The sequence below is a fragment of the Bombina bombina genome, chromosome 1 (genome assembly GCF_027579735.1).
Source record: "Bombina bombina isolate aBomBom1 chromosome 1, aBomBom1.pri, whole genome shotgun sequence".
NCBI lineage: Eukaryota > Metazoa > Chordata > Amphibia > Anura > Bombinatoridae > Bombina > Bombina bombina.
In genome coordinates this window covers 557,955,483-557,970,083 of record NC_069499.1, presented here as the reverse complement: position 1 = coordinate 557,970,083, position 14,601 = coordinate 557,955,483, and the positions used below count along the sequence as shown (strand labels likewise).

General features: G+C 40.2%; 1 protein-coding gene across 2 annotated transcripts in view; it reads right to left on the bottom strand.

The window, feature by feature from the left end:
- MAP3K13 (mitogen-activated protein kinase kinase kinase 13) overlaps positions 1-14,601 on the bottom strand; it is a 252,423-nt gene that overhangs the window by 76,809 nt on the left and 161,013 nt on the right. For both annotated transcript variants that reach the window (XM_053698740.1, XM_053698741.1), the window contains 2 exons: positions 13,833-14,016; positions 5,191-5,382 (listed from right to left, as the gene is read on the bottom strand). In XM_053698740.1, coding sequence (XP_053554715.1) covers positions 5,191-5,382; positions 13,833-14,016 — 376 coding nt within the window. The remainder of the gene's footprint in view (positions 1-5,190; positions 5,383-13,832; positions 14,017-14,601) is intronic.

Sequence of the window (14,601 nt, the reverse complement as noted above, 5' to 3'; positions counted from 1 at the left end):
TATGATAGATGCGACGAGTAACCGGCTTACGAGCTTGAATGAGAGTATCAATAACTCTCTCAGAAAAACCTCTCTTGGCTAGGACTAAGCATTCAATCTCTACACAGTCAGCCTCAGAGAATCTATATTTTGATGAACAAAAGGACCTTGTTCCAGCAGATCCCTGTGACAAGGTAACCTCCATGGAGGATATAAGGATATCCCCACGAGATCCACGAACCACATCCGCAAAAGGCCACAATGGAGGAATTAGAATCACTGATCCTCGCTCCCGCTTGATGCAGGCCACCACACGAGGTAGAAGTGGTAATGGCGGGAAAATGTAAATCAGACTGAACCTCCAAAGCACTGCTAATGCATCTATTAGCTCCAACTGAGGATCCCTGGACCGTGACCCATATCTGGGTAGCTTGGAATTGAGCCGGGATGCCATGAGATCTATCTCTGGTGTCCCCCATCTGCTGCAAATCTCCGCAAACACCTCGGGATCCACTTCCCAGTTGTCCACACCCGGACTATGGACCGCTGACAGCGAGCAGTTGTGGGCCTCCGCCCATTCCAGAATCCAAGATACTTCCTTTATTGCTAGGGAGCTCCTCGTTCCTCCCTGATGGTTGATGTAAGCCACCAAGGTTATGTTGTCCGATTAGAATCTAATAAACTGGGCCGAATCCCGAAGGGGCTAAGCCTTCAGAGCATTGAAGATCTCTTGAAGCTCTAAGATGTTGATCGGGAGGAGGGATTCCTCTAGAGTCTACAGGCCCTGTGCCTTCCTGGCACCCCAATCAGCTCCCCATCCTGTGAGACTCGGGTCCGTAGTCACAATCTCCCAGGATGGTTTCAAGAAGGACGTCCCTTGTGACAGGTGATCTGGACAGAGCCACCAGGAAAGCAACTCTCTTGACCGGATGTCCAGTGAAATCTGTTGAGACAGATCTGAATGATTGCTGTTCCACTGTCTCAGCATGCACAGCTGAAGAGGTCTGAGATGGAATCTGGCAAAGGGGATGATGTCCATGCAGGGCACCATGAGCCCAATTATCTCCATACACAGAGCCACAGATGGCCTGAAGGAGGTCTGGAGGGCAAGACAATTGGAAGTTAGCTTGTAACGTCTCTGGTCTATAAGAAACATCCTCATGGATATGGAGTCTATTATCGTACCCAGGAGCTCCACCCTGGTACTGGGAATGAAAGAACTCTTTTCTAAATTTATCTTCCATCCATAAGATCGAAGAAGAGAAAGAAGGGCTTTCTAATGGTCCTCTACCAGATGACAGGACGGTGCTTGAACCAAAATATTGTCCAAGTATGGCGCCACTGCAATCCCTCTGGTTCTGGCCACTGAGAGCAGAGCCCCTGGAACCTTCGTAAGAACTCTTGGAGCAGTAGGTAGACCAAACAGAAGTGCAATAACCTTGAATTGCTGGTCCAGGAACACAAATCTTAGGAACTTGAAGTGTCTCTTGTGTATAGGGACATGAAGGTAGGCATCCTTCAGGTCTATCATTGTCATGAATTGTCCTTCCTGGACTAAGGGAAGAATGGACCTTATTGTCTCCATCTTGAACGAGGGGACAGCCAAAAATTTGTTTAAACACTTTACGTCCAGAATCGGATGAAAAGTACCCTCCTTCTTTGGTACCACAAAAAGGTTTGAGTAGTATCCCAGACCTCTCTCTGCTGGAGGTACTGGTACAATGACCCCCAGGGAGGAGAGATCCCTCACACACCCTAGAAAAGCTTCTCTCTTTTCTGGCCTTGAATACAGGTTTAATAAGAGGAATCTGCCCCTGGGAGGATGAGACTTGAAACCTATCCTGTATCCCTGAGCGATGACCTCCAGTACCCACGGGTCTTGCATGTCCCCAATCCAAGCTACCTAAAATAGAGATAGTCTGTCCCCTACCAGATCTAAGGCCGGATCGGGGCCACCCCTTTATGCCGACTTCGACTTGGCGGGCTTCTTGTTCTGCTTGGATTTATTCCAGGACTGAGAAGGTTTCTAAGTTCCCTTGGACTGCTCAGGCTTCGTAGAGGGCTGCTGACATTGGGATTTGTCCAAACGAAAGGATTGAAAATTAGGACCTTGTCCCTTAGGTTTGCTCTTCTTATCCTGGGGTAAAAAGGTACCCTTGCCTACAGTAACCATGGCTATGATTGAGTCCAGGCTTGGACCAAAGAGATATTTACCCTTAAATGGAAGGGAAAGAAGTCTAGATTTCAAAGTCATGTCCGCAGACCAAGACTTCAATCAGAGTGCCCTACGGGCTAGCACAGAAAAACCTGAAGCCTTGGCATTCAGGCGAATAATCTGCATATTTGCATCACAAAGAATGAGCTACTCTTAGGGCCTTAATTCTTTCCTGGATCACGTCGAGGGGACCTTCCACCTGGATCAATTCAGATAAGGAGTCGCACCAGTAATCTGCAGCTCCAGCAACCGCAGCAACTGCCGCTGCCAGTTGAAACAAATACACCATATGTAGAAACATAGAGTTTCCAGCTTCTTATCCATGGGCTCCTTAAATGACGAACTATCCTCAAGAGGGATAGTAGAGCACTTAGCAAGCGTGGATATAGCGCCATCCACCTTAGGAACAGAACCCCACAACTCCAATTGAGAGTCCGGAACCGGGAATCATTTTTTAAAAGCAGGGGAAAAAGAAGAACCAAGTCTTTCCCATTCGTTCTTAATAATGTTCGCCATCTTTACAAAAACCGGGAAAGTCTGTGGTACAACCCTGTCCTTGTAAACCTTATCTAATTTAGGAAAACAGAGTTCCTCAGGTAATTTAGGTTCTGAAACCTCTAAAGTAGCCAACACTTCCTTTAGCAGAAAGCATAAGTGTTCAATCCTAAATCTAAAGTCTAGTTCCTCCGCAGCTGGAGGTTTAGAGGCAGCAGATTCCGACCCAGAAAGAACATCCTCCAAAGTATCAGAGGTGTCTTCATCAACGGATAATCTAGTATCAAATAAATCCAATAAGCTAGTAGATGACCCTTGGGAAGGATAGCAATATTTAACCTTTCGCTTGCGCTTAGCAGGGTGAGGTAAAGCACTAAAGGCCGCAGACACTGCCGTCTGGAACTGTTCAGTAAAGTCTGGCGGTAAAAGGGCCCCTCCACATGGAGGATTAGGAGTGCTACAGGAAGCTGCATGTGCAATAGTAGATGACTGTAGGGTACGCACCTCACGAGACGGAGACTCCTCAGAGGTGGAAGGCTCAGTAGTACTAAACATATTAGCTTTCTTAAATAAAATTACTTCAAAAATTACTATCAAGGCATGCGGAACATAATTGAGCAGGCGGGTACACCGTGACCTCCTCACAATATAGACAGGTATTTGATGCATTAGAGGGTACTCCCTCTCTACCTAAATCTGAGTCCTCCATAGCTTGTGCTTATAAAAAAGGACAATAGACAAGGATAAATGGCACCTTTATACCCCCAATGGCTGGGGCACTCACCACCTACTATGACCCAGGCCCAAGAGAGAAATCGATTCATCTCCAGAAAACCGCACGGTCAGGAAGAAGAAGAATCAGTGCGACTACACCCGGTCACTAGGTGCACCATTCAGGACAGCACCTGCTATAGCTAAAAGCGTGCCAAGCCTAAAAGGCTGCGCAGCTTATCCAAACAAAAGTAAAAAACCTGTATGTTCCAACATCTGCCTGAGCCACATCTCACACATGTCGCAGCATAATCACAATCTGTACATTATGTGAAATTACCCCCCCCCCCTGTTCAATAATCCCCTTCCGGAGATATTAACCCTTGATTCCATACAGATAAAAGGAGCCACACTGTGACCCTATCTAATTTCATTATTCATACATATATGATAACGCAACGATCTTACCGGAATCTATGCCGTGGAACTCTAAAGTTTGACAGTCTTGTAGCATCACTCCTGACATGGACTTGAGTGAAAAAAGCAGGCAATGAAACTCGTCAACACTGATTGCTTAGGAGCTGTTAATACGAGTCTGGATGGGTTCACAGAAAAACTCTACCTGCATCTCCAGACTCTAACATTTGTCAATGCTCTCACTGAGAGGCTGACAAGACTACTTAAAACTCCAGTCCCATTCCAAAGGGTAGATACCCTCCATTAGGAACTAATCCGTATCTGGTATTTAAGCCTTTGGCTGGGGTGTCTTTGCCTCCTCCTAATGGCCAGGTTAATTTCCCACAAGTAAGGAATGAACCCGTGGACTCTCATATTAAGAAGGACATTTCGTTTGAGAGCCATTTATCTAGCTATGCAGGGTCCTGGATGTAAAGGAGAAACAAATACAAAATATTGTTAAAAAATGTTTTTGTGTGATTTCTCTCTATGCTGGCGAGTTTTTCATAATCTGGCCCTTAAAATGCAAACGGAACTATTAACAAGTACCCAAAACAAATATGTACTTTCTCTTTAACCCCTTAACGACCACAACATACCCTATACTTTGCTGGTTGTTAAGGATTCCATCCCGTAATAGTGCAAGTCTTGCTGCCAGCAGCAAGACTGCACTATTACAACCTCCCTCCTTCTAGCACGCCTCCTAGATTAGCACTATTAAACACACACAGGATACGTCGCTGGTCGTCAAGGAGTTAAACATTTAGCAAGAAAAATAGATTTCAAGCATGAGCATGTGGTTATTGAAATCCATTCTGGATGAAAAAGGGATTGATTAAAGTGATAGTAAATCCTAGCGTTTATTTACCAGTGACTTTCATTCATGAAGTGTAAAATATTTCATGCTGAAAGTTCCTTTATTTGTCTGAATCGTTCGCCGCACTGAGTTTCTCAGGCAGCGCACGGCAGAATGCTATTTTGCTGTGAGGTGATCTTAGCCAATAGCGTGCTAGCTATCCGGCTTGGTGCCAGATGGCACCCACGGCTATTGGCTAAAAGGTGGAAACGTCACCTTAGAGCAAAATAGCGTTCTGCCGGGGACTGCCTGAGGAGCTTAGTGTGGCAAACGCTTGAGACAAATAAAAGAACTTTTAGCATGAAGTATTTTATACTGCATGACTGAAAGTCCCCTTTATTTGTTTCACTGGTAAATCCTTGTGTTTCACAAACGCTAGGATTTACTATCACTTTAATCTTTTTCACAAGGCCTTTTCAAGAGATACCTTTCAATGTTCCACAGAAAAAATGACTATATGGTGAGAGATAGCACCTACTTGGGGGATTTGAGGTCTCTGTGGATGATCTTGTGTAGGTGGAGGTAGTTCATGCCGCTTGCGATTCCACATGACCAGTCCACCAACAGTCTGGGGGTGACTTTGCGCCCGGCTCTAAGCACCTCGTAAAGCTGACCATGGGCGCAATACTCCATGATAAGGCAGTAACACGGGGCCTGAGTGCAAACACCTCTATAGAGGAGAGAGGAAACAGAGTGATCAGTGAAAAGCATTAGATTCTAAGCACAAGAATAACTTCCCTGATCTATGGCAATCTGGCTAATACAGTGCATTTTGTTGTGTGTGTGTATTTTATATACACATATATGTGTGTGTGCGTGTGTGTGTGTATATATATATACACACATACATACACTGTATGCATGTATTTATGTATGCATATATATATATGTATATGTGTGTATATATATATATATATATATATATATATATATATATATATACATATATATATATATACACACACACACACACACACACACATACACATATATGCACATACACACAGTACTGTGCAGTTTTAGGCAGGTGGTTAAAAATAATAATGTTATAGGGTTACTGAACCCTGGGTACCTGGGCAGCTCTTGCTAACTGGTGGCTACATTTAGCAAACACACACACACACATACATACACAACCACTAACATATACTATTGTCTACATGCCCCAGGCATTGGGCTAGACAAATTCCACTCTTCTATATACAGTTTTGTACAAGTGTGTTTAGTAATGAAAATAAACAAAGTTGACAATGAAACCTATCTTCTCATATAACAGCCTCACAATAACCGTGGAACATCTTGTATAACATGCCAACCCTGCTCACCTAAGCTGAACTCACAACGTGTCACTTGCTGTTTACTAGGAAGTTACACAAATTACAGAGAAGGAATTTGACCAAGAGAGATAGTGACATTACAAGAAAGACAATAAAAGCCAGAGACTGTGGAGATGAAGAAAATGGAGACTATGGGCTAGATTTATTAAGGACTAGGAGAATTATCCTATGTATTCTCCTCAGAATTCTCTGCAGCTTGCGCAGTGCTTACAAATTTATCAATAAATTGCCCATAATAATTTGCGCTGTTTAAAATGCGAGCTGGGGCGGATTTTGATTAATTTCTCTACGCGAAAAAGTTGTTCTGATTTATCATTTCAAACACTTTTTTTTTTTAGGTTGTATTTTTTGCCCTCTTCAAGTAATCTATTACATTGGTGTTTTACATGGGGCAAATTTGCGCATTAATTTTGGTGTGTTACCACAATACACTTTTACTTTACTTTGTTCTAATAATGACCCTATATAACCGTAACACATTCAAAATGCAAATACAATGTTTGTGCTTTGTGGAGCAATTTTACATTCTTTCGGCTAGATTACGAGTCTTGCGTTAGCCTTAAAAAGCCGTGTTGAGGGGTCCCAACGCTGCTTTTTAACGCCTGCTGATATTACGAGTCAGACAGGAGAGGTTTTACCGCTCACTTTTTTTCCGTGATTTTAGCTTACCGCAAATAATTTTAAGTCAATTGCGTATCCTATCTTTTTAATGGGATTTTCCTAACGCCGGTATTATGATCGCTTGAAAAAGTGAGCGGTAGACCCTCTCCTGGCAAGACTCCTACCGCATTTAAAAGTCAGTAGTTAAGAGTTTTATGGGCTAACGCCGGAACATAAAACTCTTAACTAAAGTGCTAAAAAGTACACTAACACCCATAAACTATCTATTACCCCCCAAACCGAGGCCCCCCCCCCACATCGGAAACACTTAACTAAAATGTTTAACCCCTAATCTGCCGACCGGACATCGCCGCCACTTTAATAAATTGATTAACCCGTAAACCGCCGCACTCCAGCCTCGCAAACACTAGTTACATTTTATTAACCCATAATCTGCTGTCCCTAACATCGCCGACACCTACCTACATTTATTAACCCCTAATCTGCCGACCCCAACGTCGCCGCTACTATATTAAATTTATTAACCCCTAAACCTAAGTCTAACCCTAACACCCCTAACTTAAATATAATTTAAATAAAACTAAATAAATTTACTACTATTAAATAAATTCATCCTATTTAAAACTAAATACTTACCGATAAAATAAACCCTAAGATAGCTACAATATAACTAATAGTTACATTTGTATCTAGCTTAGGATTTATATTTATTTTACAGGCAACTTTGTATTTATTTTAACTAGGTAGAATAGCTATTAAATAGTTATTAACTATTTAATAACTTCCTACTTAAAATAAGTACAAATTTACCTGTAAAATAAATCCTAACCTAAATTACAATTACACCTAACACTACACTATCATTAAATTAATTAAATAAATTACCTACAATTACTTACAATTAACTACAATTAAATAAACTAAAGTACCAAAAAAAACCCCAATAAATTAAAGAAAATAATTAAAAAAAAATTAAACTAATTACACCTAATCTAATCCCCCTAATAAAATAAAAAAGCCCCCCAAAATAATAAAATTCCCTACCCTATACTAAATTACAAATAGTCCTTAAAAGGGCCTTTTGCGGGGCATTGCCCCAAAGTAATCAGCTCTTTTACCTGGAAAAAAAAAAATACAATACCCCCCAAACATTAAAACCCACCGCCCACACACCCAACCCTACTCTAAAACCCACCCAATCCCCCCTTAATAAAACCTAACACTACCCCCTTGAAGATCACCCTACCTTGAGCCGTCTTCACCCAGCCGGGCACAAGTGGACATCCAGAGGGGCAGAAGTCTTCATCCGATCCGGCCAGAAGAGGACATCCAGACCGGCAGAAGTCTTCATCCAGGAGGTATCTTCTATCTTCTTCCATCCGGAGCGGAGCGGGTCCATCTTGAAGACATCCGACGCGGAGCATCCTCTTCCATCTGACGGCGACTGAAGAATGAAGGTTCCTTTAAGTGACGTCATCCAAGATGGCGTCCCTTAAATTCTGATTGGCTGATAGAATCCTATCCGCCAATCGGAATTAAGGTAGGAAAAATCCTATTGGCTGATTGGATCAGCCAATAGGTTTGAGCTTGCATTCTATTGGCTGATGCAATCAGCCAATAGGATTTTTCCTACCTTAATTGTCAATTCAATTAAAAAACAAAGCATAGATCCAGACCATAGCAATATAAATAATTAGATATTCAACAAACTTTGTAGTATTCTGGATGAGTTCACCTCTTTCACAATATGTTATGGGTCTAATAGGTTCAATATGTTGTTAATTTGGGTTTAAGGAATGTATACAGAACAATTCACAGATTGTATAGAAGTTAAAAAATGATTACATATTCGGTTGATTATGAGAGAAACCGCAAATAACTCTGAGCATAATTACAGATGCCAGAGTGTATTGGTGGGTGGGGGGGAAATATAAAGAGGCAGTATAGGTGATGAGCTTGGGACTCTAAACAAGTGACCGGTGTGTATTACTATGGAGGACATAGGTGTCCATACTATGTATTAAGTATACTGCTAAATCGAATAAAGTACAGAGCATTGCCTCGGCCGCTGGCAACCTCCCTGCAAAGAAGCAGTATTAGAAGTAGTATATGTATCTTCCTCAACTCTTTTAAAAGATAGGAGTAACTATATCACACACAGATCCCTCTTTGTAATAATAAAGATTACACGTTTTTAGCAGAAATTGCCTTTATATAGGCTATATCAGGCATTGCTATAAATGTGTTAGTGATCGTTTGGCAATATAAGAAGATTTTGACTTCAGAGTTATATGAACAGAAAGACATATATAAGATATTACATACTCAGGTACTTTCCAACCATGGGATCAGAACTAACTGGAGTAACTGAAACTATATTAATGAAACCTGGTATATATAGAGCATAACTTTCAGGTTTCTATATATAAATATTCAACAAGTAACAAAAAGCCACTCAATTAAATAACATAACTCATGGAAACAAATCCCTCTAGAGCTACTGTAAAAAAAACGATTAGTCTTATTACTATGAGTAGCATAGCTAGGGAGCAGCCCAACGTAATGGAGCATAGTCCGCTTAGGGATAGGTGTTCAAGTGCACGTTGAAGTTCACGGCCACTCTTCTAAAATTCCCGTAATGAGCAGTGCAGTTCATTTAGAAATCCCTATTAGATGATCTGTCGATATCAAAGTGACCACTCAGCTCCTCAGGGTATCCACTAATGACAAGCCTCCAGGATCCCAGATCTGTGCCAATGGATGCACACAACTGTGGTATCTGGGATGCTGGGCGGGTGAAAGGCCACACAAAGCTGACAACCAAACATATCTTGAGTGCAAGGTATAAATACTATCCAGGATCTTCACGGATCTAAGAGCCATAGACGGCGGGGTCATCACGGAGAGTGGTAGGTAGGTAATAAGGAGACCGTGCCAAACCTGTGTTGGTGGTTCGGTGCTCCGCCACTCAGACCGCAAGTTCACACCTGCTAAAATCACTCTGAGGTCTCTGGGTAACGGTCGATGATCGCCTGTGCCCTAGGGCATCACCATTCCTGTCCTCTCCCAGAGTATTTTCAAAATAGATAATATGCTTGGCAGTCTGGGCGTCCTCCTGGTTGAGTGTCCTACACAGTGTTTCTGTGAATGCAGTATGGTGTTCGTCAGCAGGCGGCACAATTCTTCCATAATTGATAGGAAATTCACCATGGCTGGATTGTGGGTTTACCAGTATGGGTATGTCCTACTTAAGAGAAGATCCCTCCTTTTTATTATAGTATAGGGAGTTATCTGCTTTCTATTTAAGCGTGGTCATTGAGCCTGCCGCATGGTCGGTATAATTGTACTTGCGGCCTGATGATCAGGAAGCTGTCGACAGTCACAGTGTTCTAAAGGCACCACTTCTTATCCGCTCTTCTGGATATCAGTTTGGAACTGACTTTGATAGCGTTTAACTTACCAGCCTTTAGCTGAGTATTAGTCTCCTTTTAGCCTGAGCTATAGCTTAATTGCTTTTAGAAGTCGCCGGAGCTCAATACAATTGCAGCCATGGTGGTCTATGGCTTGCTCCGTCCCCCTACTTTCGTGTTTTAAAACCAGATATATTTTGTCTTTGTGATATCACGTCATCGTGAACTAGACAAGACAAACCCCATTCTTTACAGTTATAATGTAAACCTGTAGCTCTTATTTTCTTTCAATGGAGCAAACCTTGTAACTTTGTTCATTGATTATATGTGTGAATTGTTAAACTCTTGTTTAGAGCTTAAAGAGATAAACTCTTGGATGATTCAGATAGAGAATGTAATTTCAAGACACTTAAATTCACTTCTATTTTCAAAAGTGCTTTGTTCTCTTGGTATCCCTTATAGAAAAATAATATGCACATATCCTACACTAGTGGGAGCTAGCTGATTGGTGCCTGCATACATTTGTCTCTTGTGATTGGCTAACTAATAAAATAATGAAGCAAATTTGATAATAGAAGTACATTTGAAAGTTGTTTAAAATTATATGTTCTTTCCAAATCATGAAAGAAAATTTTGGGGTGAGGTGCTGATAATAGAGTCTCTAACTGCAAGGAAAATGTTATATTATATACATATACACACACACACACACACACACACACACACAATTGGCAGATGGTACAGAAGCTGAATTGTTAGCCCACACCCCATAATTATATTCCATAAGCCTATGGTTCTATCAGGTGATCCTATGGTGATAACCTACTGGACAGTTTAGAATTTGGTTCCTCATTTCCGTGCTTATTTGGGGGATGTTTGAGGCCCTATTAGAGTCCAGAGCCCACTAGATATCACTTAATAGGAGATTGTAACTACTGTAGAAATCACCTGCTACCTAGAGCCCCCCCCCCCCTTATTTAAAAGAGGATAATCACCAATTTCAAATTAGGTGCTTTGCGTGAGTGGTGCATGATATCTTTAAAGCAGGTATTTTAAGTCTTCAGAGAACCATAAAAGACAACAGCTAAGCTGCTGAACAACCAAAGAAGGAAGATAATATGTTACAGATTTTTGAGAAACCATACTTTAGCAGGTAGGAGCTTCTTACCTCCTAGGCTAGAGGAGGAGAACAAAGATGGCACAGCTACCTCTCTCTGATCCATAACAAGAAATTAAATTGTAGGAAACATGTTAGCTGTATTTCACATCAAAGGGTTCAAGTACTTATTTGTTACCATTTTAAACTGCTTTTTACGATGTTTGCCACTTTATGTCCCTTTAATAGCGTGCTGTATGATGTTCACAAGGGGTGTAATTTATGGCCTCATTTGTTACTTCACAAATAAGAAGTCTCTAATGTATATCAGTGTTACCCTATCCCAACCTAGAAATACCTGTCAACTATTTGACGAAAGCAAGATTAAAAAAAAGAAAAAACAACAAAGAGCAAAAGATGTAAAAGGGCAGCCAGGCCTCAATGTCCTTGCCTGGATCGTACAACCTCCATACAGCAATGTATCAGCAAGCCAACATCCTAATGCATCAACTTTCCAATATGTTACTAAATCTGCATGGCTATATATGAATGTATGACAAGATATTAATGTATTGGTGTGACAAGATATTAACGTATTGGTGTGACTGTATATTTAAATATCAGTGTAACCTGGCTTCAGTGTCTCAGGAAGATATCAATACATCAGTCTAACTAGGGGTCTGACCATCAGCTTGACAAGATATCAATGCACTTTATATTAATAAATTAATATTAATTAATAATTATTAAAGGGACACTGAACCCAAATTCTTTTCTTTCGCGATTCAGATAGAGCATGCAATTTTAAGCAACTTTCTAATTTACTCCTATTATCAAATTTTCTTCATTCTTTTGTTATGCTTATTTAAAAAGCAAGAATGTAAGTTTATATGCCGGCCTATTTTTGGTGAACAACCTGGGTTGTCCTTGCTGATTGGACAGCACCAATAAACAAAATGCTGTCCATGGTTCTGAACCAAACATTTGCTGGCTCCTTAGCTTAGATGCCTTCTTTATCAAATAAAGATAGCAAGAGAACGAAGACAAATTGATAATGGAAATAAATTAGAAAGTTGCTTAGAATTGCATGCTCTATCTGAATCATGAAAGAGAAAATTTGGGTTCAGTATCCCTTTAATTCATAAATGTAACCAGACATTGGTGTATCACTGTTACAAGATAGCCAAGTATCAGAGTTATAAGCTGTTATGAGAGAAGGTTCTGCTAACAAATGAGTGCCAAACTCCAGGCCTGGAGGACTAGACACGTGTTGGTGCTTCGTCCTTAAAATCCACCCCTACTGTCTGTATTCTTTCTAAGGTAGGTTTATTTCATGCATACAATGAGGAGACCGGCTAACCATCCACCACAAATCCAAAGGCACAATAGGTAAGATGCAACAAAGCGGGTTTATTATCATAGGTACAGACAGTGCTTTAAAAACAAAAACAAAAAGGGCATGCAGAAAAAAGCACCATACGGAATGCTCCGTAGGTTACAGTGCAGTAACAACAAACATACGCGTTTCGTGAGGGGCTGCCTCACTTGTTCACAGGTTTATTTCATCAAGTGATTATTTTAATGTATAATGATATAATTATAATAAACCTTTTCTTTTTATCGACAAAGTGTTGAGTTTTTCAAACTTTAGCAATAAATTTTGGATGAGGATTTGTTTATTGCAATTCATTATTATTTGACCCCTGTAAGAGTACTGATTATTGTATGTTTGTTTATAGATATTCCTATGCGCCTGGCTTCCCCATCTTGTGTCCATAAAGAGGTTTAAAGGTGTTTAAGGCAACTTCCTATTACGGGGGATTGTCGGGTTTGTATTTAAGGTAAGTTATGTCTCCTCTTTGATAGTCCAATCCACTTTAACTTTGATAAGGAATTGCAGTTTTAGTTTAGAATACAAACAAGCTACCAGTGTCACAATATAACACTGTAATAATTTATCAATATTACAAGGCACTGAGGGCTCCTTGCAATAAAATATTACAAGTAATCAATGATGTTACGCAATAAAACAGATATAGAAGTGTGGCAATATATAAATGTGTCTATATGAAAATAAACCGCTATAACCAGGTAATCAGGGCAATTGTCAAGAACAGTGAGTCAACATGAGTGAGGCCTTATGGGTAGATTACATCAAGAGACATTACATTGCAAACATGACAATGTTTATTTCATTAAAACATGCAATTTTTGCATTACTGACCCTAGATAACTATTTTTTAAACCCCAACAATGATGTTAAACACATAGGTATTGTCCTGCTTTAGAGCAATAAACATAGCAACTCCCAAGCAGGAAACAGCTGGCGATTACTGGCTATGTGTAGCTGTGGTTCCTGGTTGGTGCATGGGCTATTTCCTGGATTTGCAATGATTGCCTTTACCTATGTGTTTAAGCTCATTGCGGCCACAAATTAGAACGTGTGTTCAGAGTGATTACTGCAGTGAGCACAGAACCATGCGTGGGAAGTTTGATGTGTAACAAAATTTTGTGAAAATAAAACAATTTAATGGTGTTAAACTGATATGTATTTATCTCTGTAATAATGTAATGTTGTGATGATGTCAGAGCTTAATAAAATATTGTACAGGCAACATAATGTACCACAGCCGATTGCTGCATAAAATGGACGTACTTGAAAGCTATGACGTTAGGATGCTTTAACTTTCTTAGGTGCTTGATGTCCGTTTCTTTTTGTTCCCTCACTTTCTTGATGGCCACCTCTTCCCCTCGAAACTTGCCCAGAAAAACAGCTCCCTGAGCTCCGCTGCCCAACCACTGGAGCTCAGATATCTCCTCAAATGGAACTTCCCAGGTATCTGTGAGCAACACAGAAAAATTATTAGAGAGATAGTTAAGGGATTTGTCATTTTAACATGTTTACATGTGCTGCATTAAAAAAGGATTAAAGCTGCTTATTTTGATTTTGAAACTAACAGAAAGTTTGTCCAATATTGGTCTGTGGGACAGAAGCTAACTGGGTGTCAGAAAGACTTTCACAGCTTTTTATTGGTTGCAAGCGACACGCCCCAAAAATCTGTTTACATTTCTCTCTTTTAGATGCTAGAAAATATTATCACCTAACCAAACGTGCATTTAAATTTCACAATCTTTAAAATATTCACACTATCAGAGCATTTGTTTTCACAATTATTTAGTCAAAACTGATTAAAAACTATATTAAAAAAATTAGATAATTTTCAGTATATAAGTCACAACTGTAGTCCTAATAGCCAGTAAACAATACATCCTTAGATTTGCTACAAATGATTCCAGTTAGATTAAATAACAGTTTAAGAATCCTTATGTCTGCATTTTTTATGCTCAACCAATTTTTTTAAAATGCCTAAAGGGACATTCAACACCAAAATTGTTATTGTTTAAAAATATAGATAATCCCTTTA